Below are 26,721 nucleotides of genomic sequence, written 5' to 3'. Positions count from 1 at the left end.
GAGATAGGCAAGACAGCCAATATCATGTGGGTGTATGATGAATTTATACTTAGGCAACATCTTGAATACTGCGTGCAGATGTAGCTGCCCCATTTCAAAAAAAGATGTATTGGGATTCAAAATGGTTTAGAAAAGGGCAACAAAAATTGGGGTATGGAACTGCTGCTGTATGAGGAGAGATTAATAAGACTGGGATGTTTCAGCTTGGAAAAGAGAAGACTAAGTGGGGATATGATAGAGGTCTATAAAATGACAGCTGTGGAGAAAGTAAATAAGGAAGTGTTGTTTACTCCTTCTCATAACACAACTAGGGGTCACCAAATGAAATTAACAGGCAGCAGGTTTAAAACAAACAAAAGGAAGTATTTCTTCACACAAACTCAGTCAACCTGTGGAACTCCTTGCCAGAGGATGTTGTTGTGAAGGCCAGGACTATAACAGGGTTTCAAAAAGAGCTAGATAAGTTCATGGAGGATAGGTCCATCGATGGCTATTAGCCAGGATGGGCAGGAATGGTGTCCCTGGCCTTTGTTTGCCAGAAACTGGGAATGGGCAACAGGGGATGGGTCACTTGATTACCTACAGGCCACAGCTAGTGCCCTCTGTTTGCAGCTTTACGTTTCAACATAGAAAATATGTGGATTACACTAAATTAAGTGCACAGAAATTACTAGGGGATTAGTTAATATTTTAAATCCTTCATTTGGAAACAAAGTGACATTTGAAAATGTCTCAAAGTTATTTTCAACAAGCCTTTATTATATAAACATTGAATTGGCAAGTAACTCATGCTGATAAACATATTGGACCAAACAGCAGGATTAATATCTGTGACAAAATGTACCCTACTGGAAAAATAGCCTCACCAACATAATGGGAGCCTAAAGCATTTCTAGGCTTAATTTGATGGTTTCACAAAGAGCAAAAAATCTCTCACTTTACATGAAACTTTTTAAATAAATCTAAATAATTTAAAAAGGCTTGAGTTTGAGAGACTTCCAGTTTCTCTTGAAATGTATAACAATTTGACACTCATCCTGGGCAAGTGGCTGGGACCCTGGTCAGGGGGCTGCTTGGTTCCACACCTAGGGCAGGTGGAGGGTCCCCTGTGGCTCTCCACAGCTGACCACCCAGCTCTTTCTTACTCCTACTGCCCAGGCTGTAGCTCTGAGCCACCCCCACCAGCCAGAGCCGGGTCAGGGACAGCAACACGGGTAGCTGTGAGGAGCTGTGGCAGACCCTCCACCTGCCCTGGGTGGAGGGCCCAAGCAGGCTCTGGCCTGTGTCCCTGCCCCCCCATCCAGGGCAGGTGGAGGATCCGTGCTGCAGTTCCTCACAGCTGCCCACCCAGCTCTTACCATCAGAGCCCTGCTATCTGCAGAAATGGTCCAAAGATGCAGCTACCAAGTGGATTTGCAGGGCTCTAGAGATAGGCATGGCCTGAGAGGGAGGCAGAGGGCACGGAAAAGGGGAAAGAGGCAGGGCAGAGGAGCTGACCTCATTCCGTTGTTTGAAGTTTTCATTCTGTGCTTCCTTCCTCTGGAAGAACAAAGCAGAGCCCTGAATCGCAGAGAGGCAGTGACACCAAGGAGATCTGGCTGCCCCTGCTGTTAATGCTAGGCAGGGTTGTATGGGGAACCCTCTAGCATCCAGACTCTTACATGGGACAACACCTTAGCTCCATGCAGGGACCTGGGATTCACCCTCTGCTCTGGCCTCTTGCTCCCTGGGCTGGCCCCACCCCCATCTGAGGCTCGATTCTCCTCTCCCTTCCACTGGGGTATCCCCACTGACTTAGAAGGGCTGTCTCTTGATTTACACTTGTCTAAGCAAGAGGAAAATTGGGCCCTGGTATCTGAGTCTCGCTTTTCGTGACCCCCTACACACCTTCCATGGGCAGCATCCCTTCTGGGCTTGCTAAACTTCCTGGGATGTTCACTTTATTCGATGCCAGAATATCAACCTGTACTGCATCCATCTTCATGTACAAGGTCTTGGCATCTCTCTAGAGGAACCAGCAAAAAAGGCAAGAGGTTAGCAGCTTACAGGGACTTGAGGAGCCAGCAAGGGCACGAGAAGGGCCAGCCAGAGGAGGAGGAAGGGTCCTGACAAGCCCCCTCAGATGGGCGGTCTTGACAGTGAGAAGCCAGTGGAGTCCTAGCAAAGTTTCCTTTTGCCAGTCTCCACATGTCATTGCACTGAGCATAGCCCTCAGCCCAGGGGCTGGCTGGTGGGACTGATTCCTGAGCAGAGAAACCAGCAAGGGGACTAGGAGCATGTTGGATAATCTTGGCTCTCCCCAATAAATGACTCCTGCTCTGTGTTCCCTCTTTTTTACATCCATGTGTGGAATGGATTCTGTTAGGTGTACCGATATGGAGGTGATGTGTGGCAGGTGGGTCTGAGGGGTTCAGAGTGTGGGAGGGAGCTCAGGGCTGGGGCAGAGGCTTGGGGTGCAGGCTCTGGAATGAGACTGGGGATGAGGGGTTCAGAGCATGGGAGGGGGCTGGGGGCAGAGGCTTGCGGTGCAGTGGGGTGAGGGCTCTGGCTGGGGCTGAGGATGAGTGGTTTGGGATGCCATGGGGCTGTGATGGGGAGAGAGAACTCCACCGAGCCCCCTCTCACTGCAGCAGCCCGAGGCTGGGGGAGAGGTGTCTCTCCCCACTGTCCCTCTGTGCTGCACAGCTTAGAGGGAACTTAGCTCTCCACTGCTGCAAGGCAGAGGCTGTTGACATGAGAACAGTTTAAGGGCTAATTCCCTGGTGAGCGGTTGGCTTCAGGGCAGGCCCGCTAATCAGGGTGTAACCTGTGCTGCAGGGGAGATACCATGATCACAAAGGTGGTTTTCCCAGGGTGAGGCTCATCCATTGCACTGCAGGTGTGCTGACCCCTGCGATTTCCCCAAATGCGGGAAACTCGACTGCATAATTTGTGGTAGTGGGGGACTGCGTTCGTGCTTTCCCCTGGCACTCGATTAAGCAAAGGAAGATGAAGCTCAGCAGTCCCAGACTCTTCCCTCCTGAGCACTGTGCAAACGTACAGAGCCAGACACCCAGATGGGGTAAATCGGCACAGCCCTGTGAAGTTAACAGAACCAGCTGTGTCTCTTTTTGCCAGCTGAGTTTGCCATCTACCACTTCCCCTAAAAGGAAATAAAATGGAATTGGGAAAGTCTTATTAGGCCCCATTGAGTCCAGGATGGGTCAGGATTGTTGCCTGCAGGACATTTCCTATGGCTTTGTCCTGCTCAGGTTTAATGGGCTCATGTGACAGGGCTTCCTCTGATTTACATGGTGGTCTGTCCTGAACTACCTCAAGGCAGGAGAGCTCAGATTCAGATGGAGGCTCATGCCTAACTCCTCATTCTGGGATGCTGCTAGCCCTGCATGTCTCGCTACTTTTCCAATATCACCACGTAAACGTGAGTCCAGACACATCCTTCAGTGTTACTGCAGTTACACTAACGACGGACCTCAGTCAGAAAAGAACCATCCCCTCCCCGCAGACTTCAGGCCCCGCTGTGATTTGCGCCAATCGTCCCACCTCATTAGTACAGATGGATAGTGCAAGTGCACACTGATACCCACTGCATGGAGTGAGGTCTTTGGGGGCGTTGGGCCAAAACCAAAGCAATTCATTTAACTGAGGACATTGTGATCTGATCCCCGTGGTCTCTGGAGTCGGATCAGGAACTGGAGCTGCACTGCGGCTTTAGAGAAATGAAACCCAGTCCCCATTATCCCTGCAAAATGGACCCATGTTCCAGACCAGTAACAAGCCCTGGCGGGTAGAGAAGCCCATTTACCATAAAAAGCTGGAACAGAGTCTCTCCTGTTGCCTTCCTCACATGCTCCTCCACAATGGGAAATGTCTGGACAAAATACTGCAACAAAACACCCGAATAAGTGCAAAAGGAGGGAGGGGGTGTCTGGCTCCACTGAAAAGCAGCATCCTCACAGGATGCTGCTCCTTCCCACCTGGGATTTATCTGTCCATTGCCCCCATTCTGCTGTTCGCCTCTGAGCGCCAACGCTGCTGGGGGCCAGGGTTCACTAGATGGGGAAAGGGTCAGTACAACACCCAAGCCCCACCCATACTGCGAGAGCAGCTGGATATTTCAGCTTCTGTGATCGGCAGGGATCTAGTTAACCATCGCACCACTGGCCTTTAGAGCCGACACCCCCTGTGGACCAGAATGGATGACCTTCACTCTGGATTTCTCTAGGCTGCAGGCTTTGGGTTGGGTTTGAAGCATGCTCTTTATGTTGAATTTCCCGATTTTGTATTATTCAAAACTGTGACCCATTCCATGAAGGTTTCTTCTCAATTATTGACTGCCCTTAACTCCACCTCAGTGAAGGGTTTTTGTTGGGGAATCATGACTGTTGAGCAGGAGAACTGGGCTTGGGAAGGGATAAGCTCATCCTCAAGCACTAGCAGCAGAGGGGACACACAAACTGTAGGTACGTTGCTGTATCAATGATCGTTTTTTCCAGCCTTGCCCCAGTGTGATTGATCCCCTTTATCTGAATAGCGCCCACTGCTCAGGAGCGTAAGGGGAGGAATCCACATTAAAATCCACATTGCCCCCCACAGAGACACTCACCTCTAGAGAGATGCTGGCCTGTCTCTGGCAGGTGGTATGATCCTGGTTCCCCATAGCACACATAAGGCCGTGCACCACTCTCAGCTGGATCATCTCTTCAGCCAGTTTGGTGGAGTCCTGGGCTAGGATGCTGCAAGGAAATCAGCACAGTCAGGCTCCAAGGCTCTTCTGCATGGGAGAAGACTCCCACAACAACAGGAGCTTCCTGGGAATGAAATGAAAGACCCACATCTAGCGATTTGGAGGGACCGATTCTAGTCCTGTTGCCTTAGGTGTGGTGCTGATCCAAGTGCAAAGTGATGCCTCCATCTTTCCATGTTCACTAGCGAATGACTAACACCAATGAACAAGGACGGGTGCTATTCTTAAACTGAACAGGAAGCCCATGGCTGCATGTGACCTTTTTAACATCTATGTTTGGGGCTCTACAATTGTTTTTAACGATTGACAATAAAAACACCTGATTTACATATTATATCCTAGGGAACCCACCATGTTACCCCATAGAATGCAGCATCCAGGGTGGAACAGTAAATTGCATTATCTTATTATTGAGCACGTCACTGGAGAAAGCAACATGGTCGGTATTATTGTCATCTTCTGCTTTTAAAGGGAGCAATTTGGCATTGGACCATCTTGTGGACTCTGCAGATCTCTAACAGGAAGTGAACTACAGAGAAGCATGGAGACAGAGAGTTTCGGGATTCACTGGGTCAGACACTGACTTTGGTTCCATGCACTACGCTGTTGATCTAAAGTTGTTAAGTCGAGGCATTTCACTACAAGAGACTCTCTCCTTCCCTGAGAATACAACAGGCTCTGTACTGTTATGTAGCATGGTTTGGTGCAGGTATGTGGCAAGGTGCTAACGCTGTCCCTCTCTATGCTGGCCTGGAAACAGAGGGAACATTCTGACTCTGTATTAATGGCCAGAGTAAAGGTTGACATATTTCACTTATAATAAAGGCTTTGAATAATTTCAGGTGTTGTTAGTAACAGGGGAGGGTCTGGATTTTGCTACCCAAGCAGAAGTGCTTCTCTCTAAGCTCCTGAGCACTGTTGTGAATGGATGAAAGCCCCCAAAGTCTACATGGAGAAGTTGCAGAGCTCCAGGGAAATACTCAGATTTTTTTTTTAAATGGCAGAGGACTAAAGATTCCCTCTGAAGGATAACGACTGGCCTTTTCTCCTTGAAGGAAGCAGCTTCTTTAAATCCTGTATAAATCTCCTTTTGTAGTTTGCTCTGAATGTTCTTACCCGATGGTTTTTGCTGCAGCGGCTTGCTGTATATACACCGACAAGGGCTCAGGAAGATGGAGTGTGACTGGGTCTGAATAGGGGAACATTAGATAGGATGAAAACTACGGCTGGAGCCATACTGCTGCCAGAAAGCTTTAGTTATAACCTGGGGGATTAGAGCAGAAGCACCTGAAGAAAAGAGGATTTGTGAGATTAGAGCAACATCCCCAAGGGAATCTCCATTCAAATGTACTGTAGCCCAGTGCTTCACAAGGAGCTCTCACTGCTCAGCGACTGTGTCAGGCTAATGCAGCAACTCAAACAGCCTGGGACCTTACAGTCTGTTTCATTGAGACAGGATATGGGGCAGAAAACCAAGGTTTTCCTGACTCTTGAAAAGGTGTCCTGGGATCTTTAATTCTCTCTGGCCACATGCAGAAGGGAATTGACTTTAAGATCTCTGAAAGACAGCGCCGCATCCTCTGCTTTCCAGTAACTTTGCTGCATTAACTGAACAAATCCACACAGTTCACAAATAGCATCAAAATTCCCATTCCTGCTCCGAGGGCTCCAACAAGCTGGATGTTTGTTGTTGCCTGGCAGTTCCCGTTACCCAAAACAGACAAAGCTGATCTCTGCAACTCGCCAGAGGGTCACTGGGAAACAGGACTCAGGAGCCTGCATCAAAGGAAGCAGCATCAGAAGAAGCTGTGACACCCATATGTGGAGGTACGTCTGCAGTGGGGACAGGGGCAGGGGATATGGAGGCCTGGAGAGTGCAGTGCCGGCCTCCAGCTGCCATGGGGGCCCTGCTTGCCATCTCCTCTCACCTGTCACAGGAAAGGAGAAGAGAAAAGAGAGGGCGGCTGCAATCCCAGGAAGGACACCCCACGTGCTGGGACTGCACCCACATACCCCTGGTGCTCAGCTGTCCTGGTGAAGTAGGGAGGAGAAAAGAGGGAGATTCTCTTCTACCTTGGCCTCTTGCCAGGACCGGCTCTAGGCACCAGCAAACCAATACGTGCTTGGGGGCGGCACAATGCCAGGGGCGGCACACCGGCCATTCTTCTTCCTTTTTTTTTTTCCCTCAGGCAGTTGCGCTTTCGGAGCTTTTGGGGTGGCAAAAAACTAGAGCCGGCCCTGCCTCTTGCAAGGCAGAGCTTAAGAGACACGTGGTTTCTAGGCCCTCCTGGGAAGGGGATGGGGGTGCCTCGCCCCTTGTTTCCTGTGGTGGTGGGTATCAGCCTCCCAGCAGGACCCAGCACCAGCCTGTTGTTCTCCTCCCACCCCACCATAGCCTACCACTGCAGGTGACCTCACTGCTCCCTGGAGACGGGGTCCAGACTTCAAGAGGAGCACACAGGGCCCACTGCAATGGGTACCGTGCCCACTAGGATGAGACTTCTGCATCTCCTCTTCTGAATAGCCGTCACCGTCTCAAATCAGCCAGAAGGTTGGCTGCAGCATCTGACCTCTGCCAAGGCAGCGCAGGGATGGATTAGCGAGGGCCAGTTCCACCAATGGATCTCAAACTTTTGTACTGGTGACCCCTTTCACATGGCAAGCTGCTGAGTGAGACCCCTCTTATACATTAAAAACACTTTTAAAATATTTAACACTGTTATAAATGCTGGAAGCGAAGCAGCGTTTGGGGTAGAGGCTAGCAGCTCGTGACCCCCCAGGTAATAACCTCGTGACCCCCGGAGAGGTCACGACCCCCAGTTTGCGAACCCCAGGGTTCCACCCAAGGAGACTAAGGTACTAAAGTTGCCCATCAGTGGCTGGTGAGTCACTGAGCAAGCAGAGAAAGAACAACCCACTTTGCAGCACTCTGCAGCCTCCAAGCAGACATGTGACCTCTTACCTTCCAGGGCTTTGCCTTTCACTTTAGCAGTCTCTTTCCCTGGCGGTTTAAGTAATTCAACCAGACCCTTCAGCAACGCTGGCCGGACGTCATAGGCCATGAGATCCTTTATCAGCTGAATGGCTGAAGACAAGGAAAGAGAGCAAAGCGCCACCTTGGTGCTCTAACAAGGCTGCACAGCAATCCCAGCAGCAGGTGGAATGTCAGAGACAATGGTCTGAACGCTGGCGTCTGAAAGAGCTGTATTTTCCTTCCACCTCTTCAAAGTAAACCTCCTTGACTAGGGCTGGATTCTGCTCTGTTCCCGTCTGGAAGTTGCTCGGAAACAGAACAGGAGGCCAAGATACGCTCTGTGCATCTGAGAGCAGAAACACGTTCTTCTGGCTTGTAGATAATACCCCATGGGCTGGCCAGCTAGAGTATGTGGATGGCAAAGAGCCCAACCAAAACATGGCTGGCTTTCTATTATGGCACAGACCGCTGGTTGCATAGAACTCTCTGGGACACAGAAGGAGGGTGCTGGGGTACTGGACATGTGAGGGTTACATACATTTTACACATGTGCACCACTGAGAGCAGCGCTGCCCCACTGTGCTGCAGGCTCCAGGGGGACGGGGCAGGAGCAGCTTCCCCACACACCTTTCAGGAGTTTCAGTCTGGGAATGTTGGGAATTTGGAAAGTGCTGGAACACAGAGGCAACAGCTCCTGCTGGGAACTCGTAGGCCCTCCACCTGCAAGGGGCAGAGTCAGGACCCCGGAGCGCCTCAGAGTCATCAAGCTCCAGGATTAATGCAAATATGAAACCTTTACCCAGTTATGTAGTAAATATGCAGGTGCCACACACAATGTCCCCTCAGCTTGCAGCCACCTGCTCTGATGCCTCCAACAGCTGGGCAGTAGAGCCAGCCATCCCCAGGGCAGCTGCTGAGAGGCTAAAAGCAGCTTCCCCAGGAGCACAGCTCAGCTCAGCTCACACCAAAAGGGAGAAGCTGGGTCTGGTCTGGGAGCAGGACTCTGGGAGCACCAGCTCATTTGCATACCCATGATGCACTGCACATTGAACAGCCTTTCTTTGAGCAGTTCAGTGTCCGTGGAAAGATGTGCTAATTTCTGTTCAACTTCCCTGATGAGGATTGGGCTGTACAGAACACAGAGCTCTACAATGAAAACATTTGTAAGAACCCTCAGCTCCCCTCCAAACATCCTCGTACTTTTATATTTAGCATTTTTTTCTTCTCAGAATAAATCTTTTGCATTTCACTAAACATTTCCATGGCAATGAGCTTTTCTGAGCTTACATGCAATTTTTTGAAATGTTCTGTGAATGAGTCTAATTTTTGTGGAAAATTAGATAACATTTTTATTTGATGTCTATAAAATAATTCATAAAGTGATGAGTCAAATGCTTTGGTTTCACAAGCCACTGAAAGTTTAAGTAAAATTGTTTTTTCTAGGGGGGGGAAAAGCCTAATTCTTTAGAAGTTGCATGAATCCCATTCTGTCAAGTATCAGAGGGGTAGCCGTATTAGTCTGGATCTGTAAAAGCAGCAGAGAATCCTGTGGCACCTTATAGACTAAGGGATGTATTGGAGCACGAGCTTTCGTGGGTGAATACATCTGGCATCTGACGAAGTGGGTATTTACCCACGAAAGCTCATGCTCCAATACGTCCGTTAGTCTGTAAGGTGCCGCAGGACCTTCTGCTGCTTTCACAGATCCCATTCTGTGTCCTTGCACCCCCTGTCCATACGTGTCCCTTTACCCCACTCAGACACCCATTCCCCCCATCCTCATGTGGCCCTGCACCCTCTCCCCCTGTCCCTTTGTGGCTCTGTACCCCCTCTGCCTATCCCACTGTGTCTCTGTGCTCCCACTCAGCCACTCCCTGTCCCCATGTGTCCCTGTCTCTCCCCTCCCCCTGTTCCCCCTACCCAGCCATTTCCCTGTCCCTATCCCCCCTCCCCCTGTCTTCATGTGTCTCTGTGCCCCCACCTATCCCTATATAGCTCTGCAGCTCCTCCCCCATCCCCATGTGGCCCTGCACCCTCTCCCCCTGTCCCTTTGTGGCTCTGTACCCCCTCTGCCTATCCTGCTGTGTCTCTGTGCTCCCACTCAGCCGCTCCCTGTCCCCATGAGTCCCTGTCTCCCCTCCCCCTGTTCCTCCCACCCAGCCATTTCCCTGTCCCTATCCATATCTCCTCCCCCTGTCCTCATGTGTCTCTGTGCCCCCACCTATCCCTATGTAGCTCTGCACCTCCTCCCCGATCACCATGTGGCCCTGCACCTCTCTCCCCCCTGTGGCTCCGTGCCTCCACTTCCATTCAGTCTCTGCACCAGTCTGTCCTCCCCTACTAGCCCTTATAAGCCCATCTGACTGTAGAACTGATAAATAAAATTGTTTTCAATTGTTCACTTTATTCATGTAACTTCTGTTCACCATTCACTACACTTGCCTACATTGTAACTTCTGTTCACTGTTTGCCATATTGTAATTCAAACTTCATTTTAAAACGCTCACTCCAATTTGTAAAAGCTTCCTCCAACCTTCATTTTTGCAAACCCTCCTGTAATCTTATTAGTTAGTTTAGATGTGTGAATGAGGCATGTATGGATGATAAAATCAACCTCCAGCCCCAGCCTGTCCTGATGAAATAGAGTTCAAACCCCACCGGCTGAAGATGCAGACAAGAGCCCTAACAAAGTCAGAAGAGTCCACCCTAAAAAGAAAAGGTACAATAGAAGGAAGATCAAGGCCAGGTCCCAGGCTGAAAGTCACACCTGCAATTGACGGGTGATCAATCACCAAACCCAGAGGCAGCGTGATGCAGCAAGACCTATAGACTCTGGATTCAAACTAAAGCCTACAAAAAGGATGGGTGAGATGGAAGACTTTGGAGGGTAACATTGTGCTGCCAACATGGAAGGGCATCAGTACATGCCCAACCGAGACCCATCTCGTCCTTGTGCCCGGCTTTCCTGGCCAGTTAGCCGCCACAAGCTACAAACCCAACCTGCAAAATCAAGCCACGAACTCAAGCTATGTCCTGGACTGGTAACTATGCAGCAGCTGCAGAACATCTGATGGATGTGTGTGTGTGTGAATGTGTGTTTGTGTGTATATATAAGGATTAAGATATTAGTTATTGGTTATAAATCAAATTGTTATCATAATAAATGTGGCATCTTTGTCTTGCCCCTTGAAAAGATCCTGTGTAGTTTTGTCTGTATAACATGACTCCCCCAGCGCTCCATGCTGTCTGTCTCCTGACCTGGCCTGACAGGTGCTGGGAAGAAGTTAGGCTCTCTCTTAGCTGGCTGGGAGCTGCTGCTTTGTTCAATCACCACAGCACCCTCTGGTGGGAAAAAGGCAGAACTGCAGAAGCTTTTTTCTGAGCAAAAATTTTAAAAATATGGGGGGTTCATTAATTAATTATGCATGCAGGAGCACAGAATTCCCCCAGGAGTAAAAGAGAAATGGTGTAACTCTGGGCCTTCACAAAGTTGTTACACTAGGCAAGTAGATGAGCTGCTGTAGCTATTGCTTTGGCAGAAATTACTCTGCAATATCAGTGCTTCAGGCTGAATTCACCTGCCAAGCTGTTTGCCCAGATCTTCTCAGTCATGAATTCCAGAACTAATGTCACATATTATCTATAACGTATAATCACATTAAAAAATAAATAGTTTTTGAGCAAGGCCTTTCAGCATCATTAGAGTTCTGCTATGTAACTTCCCAAAAAGATCCACCACAAAATCCAACCGCCAACAAGTGAAACCTTCAAGCACAAACTTTGTTCCTTTCATTTTCTGCACAGACAATAAACCGCATTAAATTACAATAAAACTCCTGAAATCATTCTATTTTTTACATCAAAAAGCAACCTCAGTAAAATAAGACTTCCTTTGTGTGTATGTTACTTGCTTTAACCTGGTAAATAAGTTTCTTATGTCTTCTCCTAGTTAATAAATATTTAGTTAATTATAGGATTGCCTATGAGCATTGTCTTCGGTTTGAGATCTGAGGTGCAACTGACCCAGGTGAGTGACCAAGAATGGCCTGTCACAAAGACAGGCTCATCTGGGTGGCCAAGAGGGGTGTCTGTGACTCTGTGTTAAGGCTGTTTTAGTGCCTGAGGAGTTCACACTTGATACTTGGTTGGTGAAATCAAAGTATAAAACATACAACTGTCTGCCAGTCCTGGGCGCTCGGGGCTCCTGCTGTCTGCCAGCCCTGGGCGCTCGGGGCTCCCACTCTCTGGGGCTCTGGCTGTACTAGAAAGAAAGGTACATTTCCAGCTTTCCCGCTTGCAAAGGAAATGTTGAAAATGGGACCTGAGAGCACCTTAAAGGTTCAGAAACCAGAGGGAAATAAAGAGACCCCATATGACATTAAAAACAAAAATCCTCATGATTTTTAAGCCAATCTCATGATTTTAGGGGATCTTACTCATGATTTTCCAATGGTGAGGGATGGCAACAGTGATAAGGATTATTATTTAGAATTTGCATTACAGTAGGTTTGAAGAAAAAAATCAAATTGATCAGGACTGGGACCTCTGTGTGCTGGGTACAGCACGACACCCAGTGCCCTCACTTGATTTTACAAACCAAGATACATGGAACATATGCTGGGTGGGGAGAAGTCTATGTAACAGGCAATTATTTATATATCTGAGACTTTCAATATTATAGAAAAAAAATTAAGAAAAATCTCCCTCACAGACCCTCAAGTCTGGAAAGCATTAATTCCTCATATTGTCAGAAGGGTTCACAGCAGAAAATAAAACCCCAGCTTTAAAAACAATTCTCCAGAAAGACAAAGAAACTGACATCTATAGACTCACAGAAACTTTAACAATATTTCATAGTAAACAAACCAATGCATTTTAACTACTGTAAAGATCTACTTCAAATAAGACATACAAAACAATCTCCTTACAGTAAAATTCTTGCTATTTTTCTAACCAGAATTTTGTCCCCAAATGAAAGGTACCATTCCTAGAAATACTACCACAGCATGTTGATACATGGGGTGGACAAAGCAAGCTCCTATTCCATCACCCTACTTCAAAAATCAATTTGATGTACACTGCTCAAATAAAACACATCAGACATTAAATTGAAAACATTAGACAATACACTTGATTTTAGCTGAGAACAGCAGAGATTTAATGTAGAAGCCCTCAGATGCTACATAGTTCCCCTGCCAGAGACTTGATTTGAACCTGCAGTTTATTCTATCACTGCTACAAGCCTGAACCAAAAACTTTGCCATTACTGTATGTAATTGATTCATTTAACCAATTCTAGCTCTCATCTCTATCTTTTTCCCTTAATGAATAAATGTTTAGATTTTAGATTCTAAAGGACTGGCAACAGCGTGATTTGTGGGTAAGATCGGATCTGTATATTGACCTGGGTCTGTGGCTTGGTCCTTTGGGATCGCGAGAACCTTTTTTCTTTTACTGGGCTGTTGGTTTTCATAACCATTTGTCCCCACAACGAGTGACACTGGTGGTGATACTGGGAAACTGGAGTGTCTAAGGGAATTGCTTGTGTGATTTGTGGTTAGCCAGTGGGGTAAAACCAAAGTCCTCTCTGTCTAGCTGGTTTGGTTTGCCTTAAAGGTGGAAAAACCCCAGCCGTGGGCTGTAACTGCCCTGCTTGAAGCGATTTGTCCCAAATTGGCACTCTTAGTTGGGTCCCACCAGAACCAGCATTGTTACAGGCTGTCCCAGGCAAAAGGATTGGGCCCAGACTAGGAAGGAGTCTGGTCTGTGAAAGAAGCTGATTGGAACATCTCTGAGAGTGAAATATTATCTGTAATCAGTTTCTTAATGTATTAGGGTTAGATTTCCAGTTTTTTGCTTTTTTTCGCTTGGTGCCTTACTTTGTTCTATCTGTTATTACTTGAAACCACTTAAATCCTACTTTTTATATTTAATAAAATCACTTTTGTTTATTAGTAAACCCAGAGTAAGTGATTAATACCTGGGGGTGCAAACTACTGTGCATATCTCTCTATCAGTGTTATAGAGGGCGGACAATTCATGAGTTTAACCTGTATGAGCTTTATACAGAGTAAAACAGATTTATTTGGGGTTTGGATCCCATTGGGAACTGGGTGTCTGGGTGCTGGAGATAGGTTAACCTGCTGAGCAGTTTTCACTTAAAGACAGCAGCTTTGGGGGCGTGGTCCAGAGCCAGGGTCTGTGTTGCAGCGGGCTAGCGTGTCTGGCTCAACAAGGCAGGGTTCTGGAGTCCCAAGCTGGCAGGGAAAACAGGCTCAGAGGTAATTTCAGCACATCAGGTGACAGTCCCATGGGGTTTGTGTGGCCAAACCCATCACACCTCTGTTTCTACAGCCTATTGCTCTGGCCCAATTAAACCATGAGTTTGCTCCTCGGAACCAGGGTCTCTGGGAGCAAACATCCCATGGACCAGGGAGTCGGAATGTGGGTCATGATACACAATGCATTATGGGCATGCAAACAAGCATCCTGGGTAGGTCTGAGACTGCAGGGGAGCCCCGGCTTCCGAGCTGTGGCTGCAACCCCTGGAATGTGGCTCCGGGCAGGGCGGTGGCTCCCAGGGTCCCCGCAGCTGCTCCAGGCACAGCCCCGTGCACTGGTTATCCAGGGGCACCCAGACCGCAGAGGAGATGCCCCTGGAGCAGGACCCTGCAGGTGCCAGGCTCTGTGCCTTGAGCGGTGCAGGCAGGCCTGGGTCACTGGTCGCTCCCATTTGCCCATGGGAAAGGGCTGGTGAAAGGGCCGCTGAGCCACCCCGAGTGAGCTGGGAGGGGGCTGGACCGGTCTTTGTCCGGAGCCTGCAGGGGATCCCGTCCCCCCCCTGTGGTCAGTACAGCCCACCTGGGGGCAGCAGAGATAGGGCAGCTTGTCCCTAGCCCCTGCCGCCCCTGGGCTCTGTGCCAGGACTGGGCTTGGTTGGCCTGCAGCCATCGCACAGCTCGTTAACCCACCTGTGGAGACCTGCATCCCCAGTCCCGCTCCTGCAATCCAGTGACGGGAGACATCAGCCCCCCTAGGTAGCAGGGGAAAAGCCGGAGACATGCACAGCCTTTGCACGAGCAACATCGCCCCTCCGGGCTAGGCATGGAGGCTGGAGCTGTGGAGTGGCACGCTGACAACACGCAGCTGGGTTACAAATCCCCCACCCCCCATCAGAGGGTAGCTGCCGGGGTTGCGGCCCCAGCTGCTTGGTCTGTGCAGTAACGAGCACTCCGCCTCTGGGCCTTGTGACTCGCCTGTTTTCCTTTCCTGTTGCCAGGTCAGTTAAATTCCTTAGAGCTCAGTGAGCAGCCAAAAGGCAAATACACCCAGCCCAGTGCTCACACTCTCAGCTTGAACTGAGTTCCGGGGACACTGCGGCTGCTGCCTGGAAGTGACTCTTGACAGGCTCACTGAGAACCTCCCCACAAATGACTCAGAAGTCTGCTTTCCTCCTCAGCAGACAGCACAAGGGATGTTTCCTACCTTCATACTGTGATACCAGTGATGGTTCTTACCTTCATACTGAACTTCCAAGTGCATTGAGCTGAGCACGCCCAGCACAGCGTCTACAATGCTGGGATGGGCTGATCCCACAATAGCCTGACAATGAAAGGAACAAGAGGGTGTTATTCCTCCCGGCTCTCACATCTGCAGCCCGCTGAAATGTTCACACGTGTTGGATCCTCAGGATACAGAGAACTGCACAGCATTTCGCTCAGAGAAATGGTCTCTTGGGGCTGATTCTGCAACCACTACTCAGGTTAGTGAGCACTTATTCTTAAACAGGACTTCTCATGTAAACACTCACCAATGTAATGGGTGCCCAGTTTAGCCCTATGGTTCTCAGACTAAGGACTGCAGTTATTGGGGCAGCAAACTATTAATTACTATTATTTCATATTTTTAATATGGCAGCACCCAGAGGCTCCAATCAGGATCGGGGTCCCACTGCTCTGAGGGTAGACTAAGAGGAAGAAAAGTCCCCTGCCCCAAAGAGCTTACAGTGAAAGAAGACAAGTGTTCTACAAAGTGTGGAGACAAAAAAATGGAGACAAAATCTCTCCTCCTCTGGAGACTCTTCAAACTTGAGCATGAGATTCATTGATCTCCAGCTAACTGAGGCACTAGAACAGCGTTAAGATTTTAATAGTGCTTCATATGGGAGCCTCTCTCTCTCATGTGGTATGTAACAGAAGAGATAAAGAGATTCATTTTATGTTCAAAGGTCAAAGATCCATGTTCCTGCAGATTTTGTGGGGAATGGGAGTGGCAACCCCCACCCTTCCTTGATGACAAGGGACTGAAACTTCAAATGGCAGATTTTCAGAATTAAATTCAAGAGCATCAGACTGCATGAGAGCTGCTACCCACCTACCTCACTGCTTAGCTCTGTCTTAGTCTGGGTAATTAACATATAGCTAGAATTTTTTATGTAAGTGCATATTTCCAGGCCAGGGAGAATTTAAGAGGGGTCAGAAGACCACAACCCCATTCCCTCAATTAAAAAAACAGCACAACCAAAGTGCAGGATTTAAAACAGTAGCATTAAAAGCTGTATAGTTAATCCTGCATGCCATTCCCTTTGAAGTTGCCTATGGAGTAAGGGCAGGATGCGTCTTTAGAGGCATATCCTCTCCTACAACTGAGGTCATACATTTTCATACCAGACTTTCACAATAAGTAACAGACCGGAGGAGAAGGGGAATTATAAAATATCTTCCAAATTCAATTTATTTAAAAGCAGCATATTAGATCCTGATGGAGCAGGGACTATGTAGACAAAAGTAGCAGCCTTTATACACTCAGCACTTGCTCACACACAGCCTTGGAGTTTAGCATCTGTGTTAGTGAGAGGGAAAAGTCTAAGGGGGGAATTGTTCTTGATTTCATTATCCAAATCAGCCAGAAAACAGTTCTGTGCACCCTACTCCTTTTCAATGCGTTCTCAAAGCTCAGACACAGGAACTGCTGGGGAACTTGAAGAGCATACTCTGTGCTGATGACATGCAACTGAGCGCAAAAGGATCCTGGCTTCAGACTTCTCTTATCCAGTACTACCTCAACAAGGCACTTTCAAACTGCGTTGACTTATCCACGCAGGGTATGCAGCCTTAGACATGTTAGGACACATCAGCTGAGTACACACTGGGTGTGCTTGTGGATGCAATAAGCTCTTCTCTGGGCTACACACTCAGCCCAGAAGAAAAGTCTGTCCTATCTCGGGGACTTTCTTTCTGCCCTGCCACCTCCACCAACATGATACAGTTCTGCGGCGATCTGGAAGCCTACTTTCGCCATCTCCGACTCAAAGAATACTTTCAGGACAACACTGAACAGCGCACTGATACATAGGTACCCTCCCACCAACAGCACAAGAAGAAGAACTCCACATGGACTCCTCCTGAGGGTCGAAATGAGAGTCTGCACCTATACATTGAATGCTTCCGCCGACGTGCACAGGCAGAAATTGTGGAAAAACAACATCGCTTCCCTCACAACCTAAGTCGTGTAGAACGCAATGCCATCCACAGCCTCAGAAACCACCCTGACATTATCATCAAAGAGGCTGATAAAGGAGGTGCTGTTGTCATCATGAACAGGTCTGACTACCAAAAGGAGGCCGCCAGAGAACTCTCCAATACCAAATTCTACAAGCCACTTCCCTCAGATCCCACTGAGGAATACACTAAGAAACTGCACCATCTACTCAGGACACTCCCTACACTAACACCAAACAAATAACATACCGCTTAGGAGCCCCGACTAGGGTTTTTCTAATCTACACCGCAAGATCGCACAAAGAGCCCGGAAATGCGCTGGACACCCCCATCCATCTCGGGCATCACTGAGACTGTCTGGATATGTGGACTCTCTACTCAGACCTATGCCACCAGCACTCCCAGCTATCTCCGTGACACCACTGATTTCCTGAGGAAACTACAATGCATTGGTGACCTTCCAGAAAACACCATCCTAGCCACCATGGATGTAGAGGCTCTCTACACAAACATCCCACACACAGATGGAATACAAGCTGTCAGGAACAGTATCCCTGATGATGCCACAGCACAACTGGTTGCTGAGCTCTGTGCCTTTATCCTCACACACAACTATTTCAAATTTGATGACAATATATATCTCCAGATCAGTGGCACCGCTATGGGCACCCGCATGGCCCCACAATATGCCAATATTTTTATGGCTGACCTGGAACAACGCTTCCTCAGCTCTCGTCCACTCATGCCCCTTCTCTACCTATGCTACATTGATGACATCTTCATCATCTGGACCCATGGGAAGGAGACTCTGGAAAATTCCACCACGATTTCAACAGCTTCCACCCCACCATCATCTCAGCCTGGACCAATCTACACGGGAGGTCCACTTCCTAGACACCACGGTGCAAATAAGTGATGGTCACATTAACACCACCCTATACCGAAACCTACCACCACTATGCCTACCTTCATGCCTCCAGCTTCCATCCCGGGCACATCACACGATCCATTGTCTACAGCCAAGCACTGAGGTACAACCGCATCTGCTCTAACCCCTCAGACAGAGACCAACACCTACAAAATCTCCACCAAGCATTCTCAAAACTACAATACCCACACGAGGAAATAAGAAACAGATCAACAGAGCCAGACGTGTACCCAGAAGCCTCCTACTGCAAGACAAACCCAAGAAAGAAACCAACAGGACTCCACTGGCCATCACATACAGTCCCCAGCTAAAACCCCTCCAACGCATCATCAGGGATCTACAACCCATCCTGGACAATGATCCACACTTTCACAGGCTTGGGTGGCAGGCAGTCCTCGCCACAGACAACCTGCCAACCTGAAACATATTCTCACCAGTAACTGCACACCGCACCATAGTAACTCTAGCTCAGGAACCAATCCATGCAACAAACCTCGATGCCAACTCTGCCCACATATCTACACCAGCGACACCATCACAGGACCTAACCAGATCAGCCACACCATCACCAGTTTTATCTCTAGCTTGCTTGCATATATATACCTGCCCCTGGAAATTTCCACTACGTGCATCTGACGAAGTGGGTATTCACCCACGAAAGCTCATGCTCCAAAACGTCTGTTAGTCTATCAGGTGCCACAGGATTCTTTGCTGCTTTTACAGATCCAGACTAACACGGCTACCCCTCTGATACTCTCTGGGCTCGTTAATAAGGCAAGAACTGTAGTAGGATTTCCATTCACTTTTAGCCTCTAGATTATGATAGATTCATTATGAAACAGAGTGTTCTGATAAAACTAAAGAATGGGGTAAAGTTTGATTACATCCCGTTCTGCTCACCTGCACAGTTCTGAGTGTCTGCAGAGATAGCTGTTGGGCTTTAGGGGATGTGCATGGCAGCAAAGCAATCAGGCCTTTGTATACTTGGTTCTGATACCTGGGATTGCCGTGGCCTAGAGAATCCAACAGAATTTGCACTTGTTCTTGAGTCTCTTCTGACTTGGAATTGGCCAAGAACTCGGCTATTGATCTCACACCTGTGTATAAGAAGATTCACTGAGTTGCGTGGTTACACATCTGAGGTTAGACAGCAACTTGGTAATTTTATTGAAATCGAGAAGGAATCAAAAACACTGTCCCATTTTAACCACTGTTGCTGGAGAGATAGAGATGGTGAGTAACCTTTATCAGTAGCTATTTCACTGATTTTAAAATATAATGGGCCAAATTCTCAGCTGGTCTAGAAGGGAAAAACGCTGCTGAAGTCAATTGAACTACATGCATTTACACCAATAAAGAATTTGGCCCCAGGAGGTAAATAGTGCATGCTGAGTCTCACTTCACTGATTCCATCACACTCATCTCACTGCTGAGGAAGCTGTTCAAACCTTGAGCATCCATCACTGATTGTAGTGATGGGTTCCCTTTTACAATGGAAAAAGCATTTATTTTTTTCCAGTCTTCAAAAACATCTGAAGAGATCTAGCTTTCCCTTTCCAGAAAAATTCCTGATTTTTCAGTAGACACCAATCATAGAAAATGTTAGCCCCAAGAGGGGAGGTTTGGAGAGGTAGCAGTGGGTGAACAAAGCAGGTTATAATGGAAACTCTTTTGCAACCTTAGCCATAGCAGTTGCAACCAGCATGACTGCTGTAATACATCAAAGGAAAAATACTGTACAAAAAGTAGGATCATTAAAAATGAGAAGGGGGATGAAATGTAACCAGTCAGCAATGGCTGAGACTCTGAACTCCTTTTGACAAGAAAAGTACTAAAATAATCTTCCATCACTAGGACTCTCGTAGAGCGAAAGGAACAGGTTCAGTTCTGTAAGGAGCCCTGGACGTTTGGAGGTCAGAGAGCAGAGACTTGCCTAAATGGAGGTAAGCCCATTCCATTGATAAAGAACATGGATGGCACGGAACTTACCATAACTTTCACAAATCAGCTCCTTATACTTCCTGCCAGCGTTTGCTATCAGTTGGAGTAGCTTTATCGACTCCCTTTTGTCCTCTTCCTTCAGTTGGTTCAGACCTAGTATTTCCAGGAGAGTCAGGACACCTCCAATCTCCAAAAATTCAGTAAGATACCTGTGGCTACCGAGATGAGAGGAACAAAGCAGAAAATGTAACACTTTGAACAAAATCTTCCTTCCTCGGATCTCCATATTACTGGGAACCTTCTTCCAACCTCCTTGCCTCAGTTTGTGTCTAAGCTCCTGGATAGAGACAACAGCTACCAGAAGCTTGACTTGGAACCCAAATGTGAATGCCTCACCTGGCACTATGATGTGCTCCCAATAGGCTACCAGGTGAGATATTTACCTCTGAGTGTCCACATCTGGATACTGACCTACATGCACAAAGAACTTGGGTCTCCATACACAGGGTGCTTATCAGATCCCTGACTAATGTGTTAGCAATCAAACTGCTCCTGGGAAACATGAGGGACTCACTGAGCAATTGCATAGCATGGGCAACATCATAAAATATTTGCAGTATTCTTAGGAAGCACAAAGGGTCCTTTTCCCAGCCTTGTGTGAAGTAACATATGCAGCACCTCCCACCTGCCCATGACTGATCTATCTATTTCTACAGAGTGCTCATCACCATGGTATCTGACCTCCCCAAACAGGGGACACAGTTCAAAACAGGTCCAAATGCACAACCTACTAAGAGTGTGTGTGAGAGTCTCCAGGCATGAAGGAAGCTCACAGATTGTGGGGATCCAGAGACCTGCAGAGGAGATAGGAGACGCTTGCCCAGTTATGAGTACGTGCTGACAGCAGGGTGCTCAAAAGCATAGATCATGAGCCTCTGTTGCCCTTTCCCAGACCAACCTTGTAGTAAAATATTAACACCGGCCCCCCCATCTCACAATTCCCACCTTGGTCTGGCCTGGTCTGTTAAAACCCCCCAAACAATTCTTGCTGAAGTGACACAGTAGTACTCACCTACTTGCAGCTGACAGAAAGATGCCAATGGACTTTAGCTGCTGATCTAGGTATATTCCATACATGTAGCTGTTTGACAATGTTAAGGAGCAAATACCGAGACAATTTTTCACATTAAACCTGGTCGCTGCACCTGGTCTGGCTGGTAGCTTGGTGACAATGTGTGGCACTGCACCTGGGGAACCTGTCTTTGGGAAAGGGCACAGGCTTTAATTTTCCAGGCCAGCTGGGTCGCAAGCCACTAAGGAGGCAGCATGCTCATCCCTAGAGTGGGTTTGAAGTGGGTGCCTGCAGCATTGATGGGCTTGGCAGGGAGCTTACATTTTGTCCTCAGCAGGAGGATGGGATGTCCTGAGGCAGAACCTATGAGAGGGGATGGAGAAAACAAGGGGAATCTTGCAGAGCAACTCAGTAATACCCTTGGTGTGGAACTTCCCTCAGATTCCAGCTTTCATGGGCTGGGCTCTTCTCCGTGAACAGCTTAGCTGGACTCAGGTATTTCCACAGAGAGGGGCTACCTTAAATTGTATTGGGGAAAAGAATATTTGGGAGAGAATCTTCCTCTCGATCGCCCCACCACCCCCGCTGGCATCCTGAGGAAGCAGATACGTCAGCCTCAGCCATGATGTTAGGCGGGCCAGAAACAAGCTGGCTCCCTGGGAGAATTCCAGCTCCAACTCTGGCCCTGTCTTTCCTTGATTTGCCTTAATGAAATTATCCAGCATGTGGCTACGAGCAGCTTTGCTAGCATTGTCCCATTCCTGCAAGAACCCCATCAGTCTGCTGATGGCTGCCTGCTCCTTCGTGGAAGTCATGATCAATACTGTCCTATAGAGGAGAGAGAGAGGTTATAAAAACCCTTAAAGATAAATGTAGGCTGTACAAATGAGTAACACCAGCTCTAATTATACTTTCCCCTTAATTAGTGCTTTCCAGCTGAGGATCACAGAGCACTTGACAAACACTGATTAATGTAATCTTATCTTCCTTTATTCACATTGCTAGCTCCATTTTACATCTGGAGAAACTGAGGCATAAAGAGATTAACTGATTTACCCACGGCCACATGGTAAATCTGTGGCAGAGCTGGGATTAGAATCCAGATCTTCTGCTTGAACCACAAGATCATCTTCATAAGAGCAGTCTCCCTCCCAGATAGGAATAAAGCACTTTAATGTTGCAAATTTTCTTAATCTCAAGATTCTTGCTAGCTTCCCAGGATGGATACTTGATCCCATGATAGGCCCTGCCAGGGGGTAAGTAGGATGAAATAAGAGCAGAGATGCACAGGACCTTGACAATGTGGATTTGGGAAGCTATTGCATTTTGAACCTTTTTGTCCTAGTTCATGTCTTATTATTTAATTTCTCTTTGAGTGCTGAGAACTTTCAATGGCATATTTTTAAATAAACTCAGGGGGGAAATGAAATAATAATCCAAGGAATAGGGCAGCTACAGAAAATCCCACTGACCCTGTGACCTTCAATACAGTGACCCCCATTTTGCCCAATTTCTTTGACACATTTGGGCACTCGCTGTCGCCCCGTCCCTCCTTTGTGGTGTAATTAGTTCTGGTAAAAAGTGCAGATTGACAGCTCTGGAAGCTAAAGATAGTTTAACCACATAGGTCCCGATCTTGCAAACACACAGGCTTAATTTTAAGCTTGTAAGTAGTCCCAATGTGGGGCTTAAAGTTAAGCACGTGCATGGGTATTTGTTGAATCGGAGCCAAAGGAGGTACAACACAGGCAGCAATACTGCAAGCTTCTCTCCACACAGCCCTGTCAACATGCTTCATCTGTGTGGGCGACAGAGAGTTCAGTCTGTGCCTCTTTCAGTTCTTGGCCCCTTTGCTGAGACTTAGGCCTTGTCTATGTGAGAAAGTTGCATTGGTTTAATTTAAGATGTAATTTAAAAGCAAATTAGTTAAACCAATGCCACCCCCTGTCTGGACACTTATTTCAGGCCTTCTCTCAGTTTAGTTTAAATCTGTTAGGTCCGTTTGGGTCTGTCCTAGTTTTCCTACTCCGATCTGAACCTTAGAGTTCAGAAAATAAGTTGCTAGCATGAAACTTCCAAGCTTATTACAGCTGGGACTATAGCGTGCCACCAGCCAAAAATCCAAGTGTTTGGCTCACTCTGGCTCCCCAAACCTTCCTGGGGACCCAAGACAGATGCCTGAGCTCTAAAACAAGGGAAGATACCGCCCCTTCCTCCCTTTTACCTCCTCCCAGGCTTCACTCCTGGGTTACCTGGAATTACTTACTTATAAGACTCCTTGAATTACAAAAGAGAGACAATTCACCTCCTCACTCCTCTTTCCTCCACCAATTCCGGTGAGCTGCAGGCCAACCCCCGACCCCACTAGAAAAATCCAACAGGTCTAAAAAAGAAAGCTTTATAAAAAGAAGAAAAGAATAAAATGGTTCTGATCAAAAGTGACAAATAAGGGCTATTGGCTTAAAAAGAAACTGAAAAACAGCCTATCAAAAAGAAAAACAATTAAAACATCAGCAATACACACATGTAAAAGCTATTATATATATATAATATAAGCCTATGTTTTTCTACCTTTGTACCACGAACTTGGAAACAGAATTAGAAACTGAGATGAGAGATCCTCTTCAGAACGAGAAGAGCACATAGAAACAAACAAAGAACCCACACCCAAAAACTTCCCTCCCTGAGCTTTGAAAAATCCGGTTTCCTGATTGGACCTCTGGTCAGGTGTTTGGATCCCTTTGTTAACCCTTTACAGGTAAAAGAAACATTAACCCTTAGCTATCTGTTTATGACAGGGTCCATGCCTATTTCCTATCTGTAAAGGGCCTAGTACTTGCTACTAGGAACTTGACTGAGATTCCAAATCCATTTCACAGAAGGCGTCAGGTGGCTGCTCAATGGTCACTTTCAGTCACTACTGCCTGGGCAGGATTGAAACCAATGACCTAAAGGTGAAATGCTCTGTAGTTAAGTGTATTAAAAAAATTTAAAAACCAAAAAACCCACCACCCTAGAAAGTTGGATAAAGAAACAATTCTGTGGGGTTAAGAGGAGTTAGCATTTCATTAGGGAATTAACAGTGTGTGGTTTGTAGGAGTCTGTGTCCTTGGCAAAGTGTATTCAGGATCTCCTTTGAGGGAGGACAAGGTTTAAAATAAATCAGTTTCCCCAAAATAGTTGTGATTGAAAGTGTTATTAGCCATAACAAATGTTAGTGCTGATGGGAGACTGGCCTGTTAGGAGCCCTTTGTAGAAAGTCGTATTTCACACTATCATGAGCTTTTTCAAGTGATTTACAGAATATTTGTGAAACATTACATGCAAGGCTCATGATTGATACTGAGAGAACAACGAGTGTGTTGAGGGAATGAGTATTTCACAGAGACCGTTTCCATGAAATTTACAGTCCCATAAAGAGCTCCTATGTCCTCTACAGAAATCTAGTTAAAAGAACTTAACAGTCTGAAGCATCCCAAAATTGATTCTAAATTAATATTTCCATATTTATGTTTGAGATGCTGATGCTGTGCTCTTATCCTGCTTTTATTAGGAAGCAGCAATAATCCTCACTGTTCAGAAACACCATCACCAGCCTCTGGACAGGAGGATTTGAGGAATCAAGGGTGCTCTCCTATTATCCAGCCAGGGAGAACAGTTGGTCTGAAAATGATCACACAATACAACTAACTGAGGACACAATGGTACCAGACTCTGACTGTTATAATACTATGCACCTATATGATGCTCTTCATCCAAAGATCTCCAAGTGCCCTAGAGATAGAGGTAACTATTCTTATTCTCCTTATTTTACAGATACGGAAACAAATTAACAGAGAGGGGAAAAGACTTGCCCCAGCTCACACACTAACTCAGTGGCAGAGTCAGAACAGAACCAAGTCTCCTCACTCCAAATTGTCTGTTCTAGCCACTCAGTGAGTTGCCTCACTCATCTCACTAGCTCTGATAAGCTTAGAGGGTTGGACACCAAGTCACACTTGGTTGGGAGGACTCTAAGAAAAACCCAGGTGATTTAGGAACTGTTGTTGGCTATTCACTGGGTAGCACTTTTCCTTTTGAATCACTTCTGAATCAAGGAGTTATGGGCTCAGGAGCACTGTGCTGCCAGAAGTGCCAGCCTCAGTTGTGAGTGGCACCTTCAGTTTAGGAGGTGCAGCCCTGGATGAGTTGAGAGATGGGAGGGAAAAGGTGGTGGTTTTAAGATATTTTTATACCCACTAGATTCCAAGCCTTGCCCAGCTCCTGGCACAAGTTAGAGCCTGCTTGGCCCATTCACTTTTCACCATGGCCCTGCCCTTGCTCATCCTCTTCCCCCCAAGGCCCAGCCCCCTGGCCAGGCCGGCAGCTGGAGCCTGGCCCCAGGAGTCTGGCAGCTGTGGAGAGCCGTGGATCCTCCACCTGCTCGGGGTGGGGGACACAGGAGGTGGGGACACAGGCCAGGGTCTGCTCTTGGGACCACCCCACTCCAGGCAGGTAGAGGTTCCCAGGCTCTGCTCCGGCTTGGCTGTGGGTGGGGCCTTTGGGGGAAGAGGTGGGGCAGGGGTAGAACCAATGGGGGGCAGGCTAGGCCCCTCCACTTTTGGGAAGGCTGTGCTGCCACCCCACCAAACACACAATCCTCACTGATCCAGCAGGCCCCTTCCTTCCTCCCTTAAAGTTCTATGACCCTTGCTCCTTCTCCAGAACCCCTGCTCCAGCAGCCCCCTCCAGGCACCTACTATTCTCTCTCTTTGGTCCCACTGACTCTCCCAACACCCTTTTGCCCCAAAACCTGGTACCTACTCTCCCTCTAACCCAGTTAGCCCCCAAATCTATCTAATACTAGTTCCCTTGCCAACCCTGTGAAACTCCATTTCCTCCAATGCTCACCCCACCCCAGCCGCGATGCTCTACACCCTCTTCAATTCCCCCATGATTCCCAATAGCTCTTTGAGGAAGGGGCTGTGTGAGATACTGGTCATTCCCCCTACCTGTGGTTGTCTTCTGGGGGTGACTGGCTGGCTCTTGCACCATGCTCATTATTCCATGAGGCACTGTGTCTCCTCCAGTCCTAAAAAAAATCTCTCAGCCTTACTCCTACACAGCCAAGCCAACAGCAAACTAAGGCAGCAGGACTCCAGCTTATTGCAATGGTTTGGCAGCACTTCCTTCCCCAAAGGGGAGGATGTCTCTGCACTGGGAGTCTGAGCATGGGCAGAATTGCCAGACTCCTGTCACCCAGTCTGCCACACCCCCAGCCCTCATCCCACCCTCTCTCGCTGGCACCCAGCGAGTCCCAGCCCCATCCATCCACCTCATCCTCACCCAACCCCACCCTACCCACTTACCACCAACTCCTATTGACTCAGCCCTCTCCCCATCTGCCTGCACCCACCTACCCACTCCATCCTGCCCGTACTCACCCCATCTGTGAATAGAAATTCCTTGTTTGAATAATAAGAGTATAGCAGTAGGGATATATTACTGACCACCTGACCAGAAGGTGATGGTGATGTGAAATGCTCAGGGAGATCAAATTAAAATTAAAATTGAAAATTC

At 47.6% G+C, this 26,721-nt stretch overlaps 1 protein-coding gene and 2 non-coding genes across 5 annotated transcripts; 1 reads left to right on the top strand and 2 right to left on the bottom strand.

Moving 5' to 3' along the window:
- Positions 1-758: 758 nt before the first annotated feature.
- Positions 759-26,404, bottom strand: ARMH1 (armadillo like helical domain containing 1). 3 transcript variants are annotated; one of them, XM_075067572.1, is made up of 12 exons: positions 26,154-26,404; positions 21,772-21,990; positions 21,163-21,231; positions 20,139-20,305; positions 19,050-19,246; positions 15,239-15,323; positions 7,710-7,832; positions 5,864-5,936; positions 4,607-4,736; positions 3,806-3,883; positions 1,888-2,005; positions 759-1,539 (listed from the first exon to the last, which is right to left on the bottom strand). In XM_075067572.1, exons 2-12 carry the CDS (start codon positions 21,975-21,977, stop codon positions 1,520-1,522), a joined length of 1,266 nt encoding a protein of 421 aa, XP_074923673.1. In that variant the 5' UTR covers positions 21,978-21,990; positions 26,154-26,404; the 3' UTR covers positions 759-1,519. The 3 variants fall into 3 exon arrangements, with proteins under 3 accessions (XP_074923673.1, XP_074923674.1, XP_074923675.1); XM_075067573.1 differs by having other exon boundaries at positions 20,139-20,299; XM_075067574.1 differs by lacking the exon at positions 3,806-3,883.
- LOC116816418 (U1 spliceosomal RNA) lies at positions 2,803-2,966 on the top strand. The gene has a single exon (XR_004371717.1). It is a non-coding gene; the product is annotated as a U1 spliceosomal RNA (small nuclear RNA).
- LOC116816419 (U2 spliceosomal RNA) lies at positions 12,693-12,883 on the bottom strand. The gene has a single exon (XR_004371718.1). It is a non-coding gene; the product is annotated as a U2 spliceosomal RNA (small nuclear RNA).
- Positions 26,405-26,721: the final 317 nt, after the last annotated feature.

This window comes from Chelonoidis abingdonii, chromosome 7 (assembly GCF_003597395.2).
Source record: "Chelonoidis abingdonii isolate Lonesome George chromosome 7, CheloAbing_2.0, whole genome shotgun sequence".
NCBI lineage: Eukaryota > Metazoa > Chordata > Testudines > Testudinidae > Chelonoidis > Chelonoidis abingdonii.
This window is presented reverse-complemented; position numbering and strand designations above follow the sequence as displayed.

What these genes read in the sequence shown, in the direction of transcription:
- ARMH1 (XM_075067572.1), bottom strand. Translation starts at nt 21,977, where the DNA reads ATGACTTCCACGAAGGAGCAGGCAGCCATCAGCAGACTGATGGGGTTC. An exon ending in CTTGGAAGTTCAGTATGAAG is followed by an intron (nt 7,833 to 15,238) that starts GTAAGAACCATC and finishes CCTTGTCTTCAG; the next exon opens with CCATTCAGCTGATAAAGGAT. An exon ending in AGGGATGCTGCCCATGGAAG is followed by an intron (nt 1,540 to 1,887) that starts GTGTGTAGGGGG and finishes TTGTTCTTCCAG; the next exon opens with AGGAAGGAAGCACAGAATGA.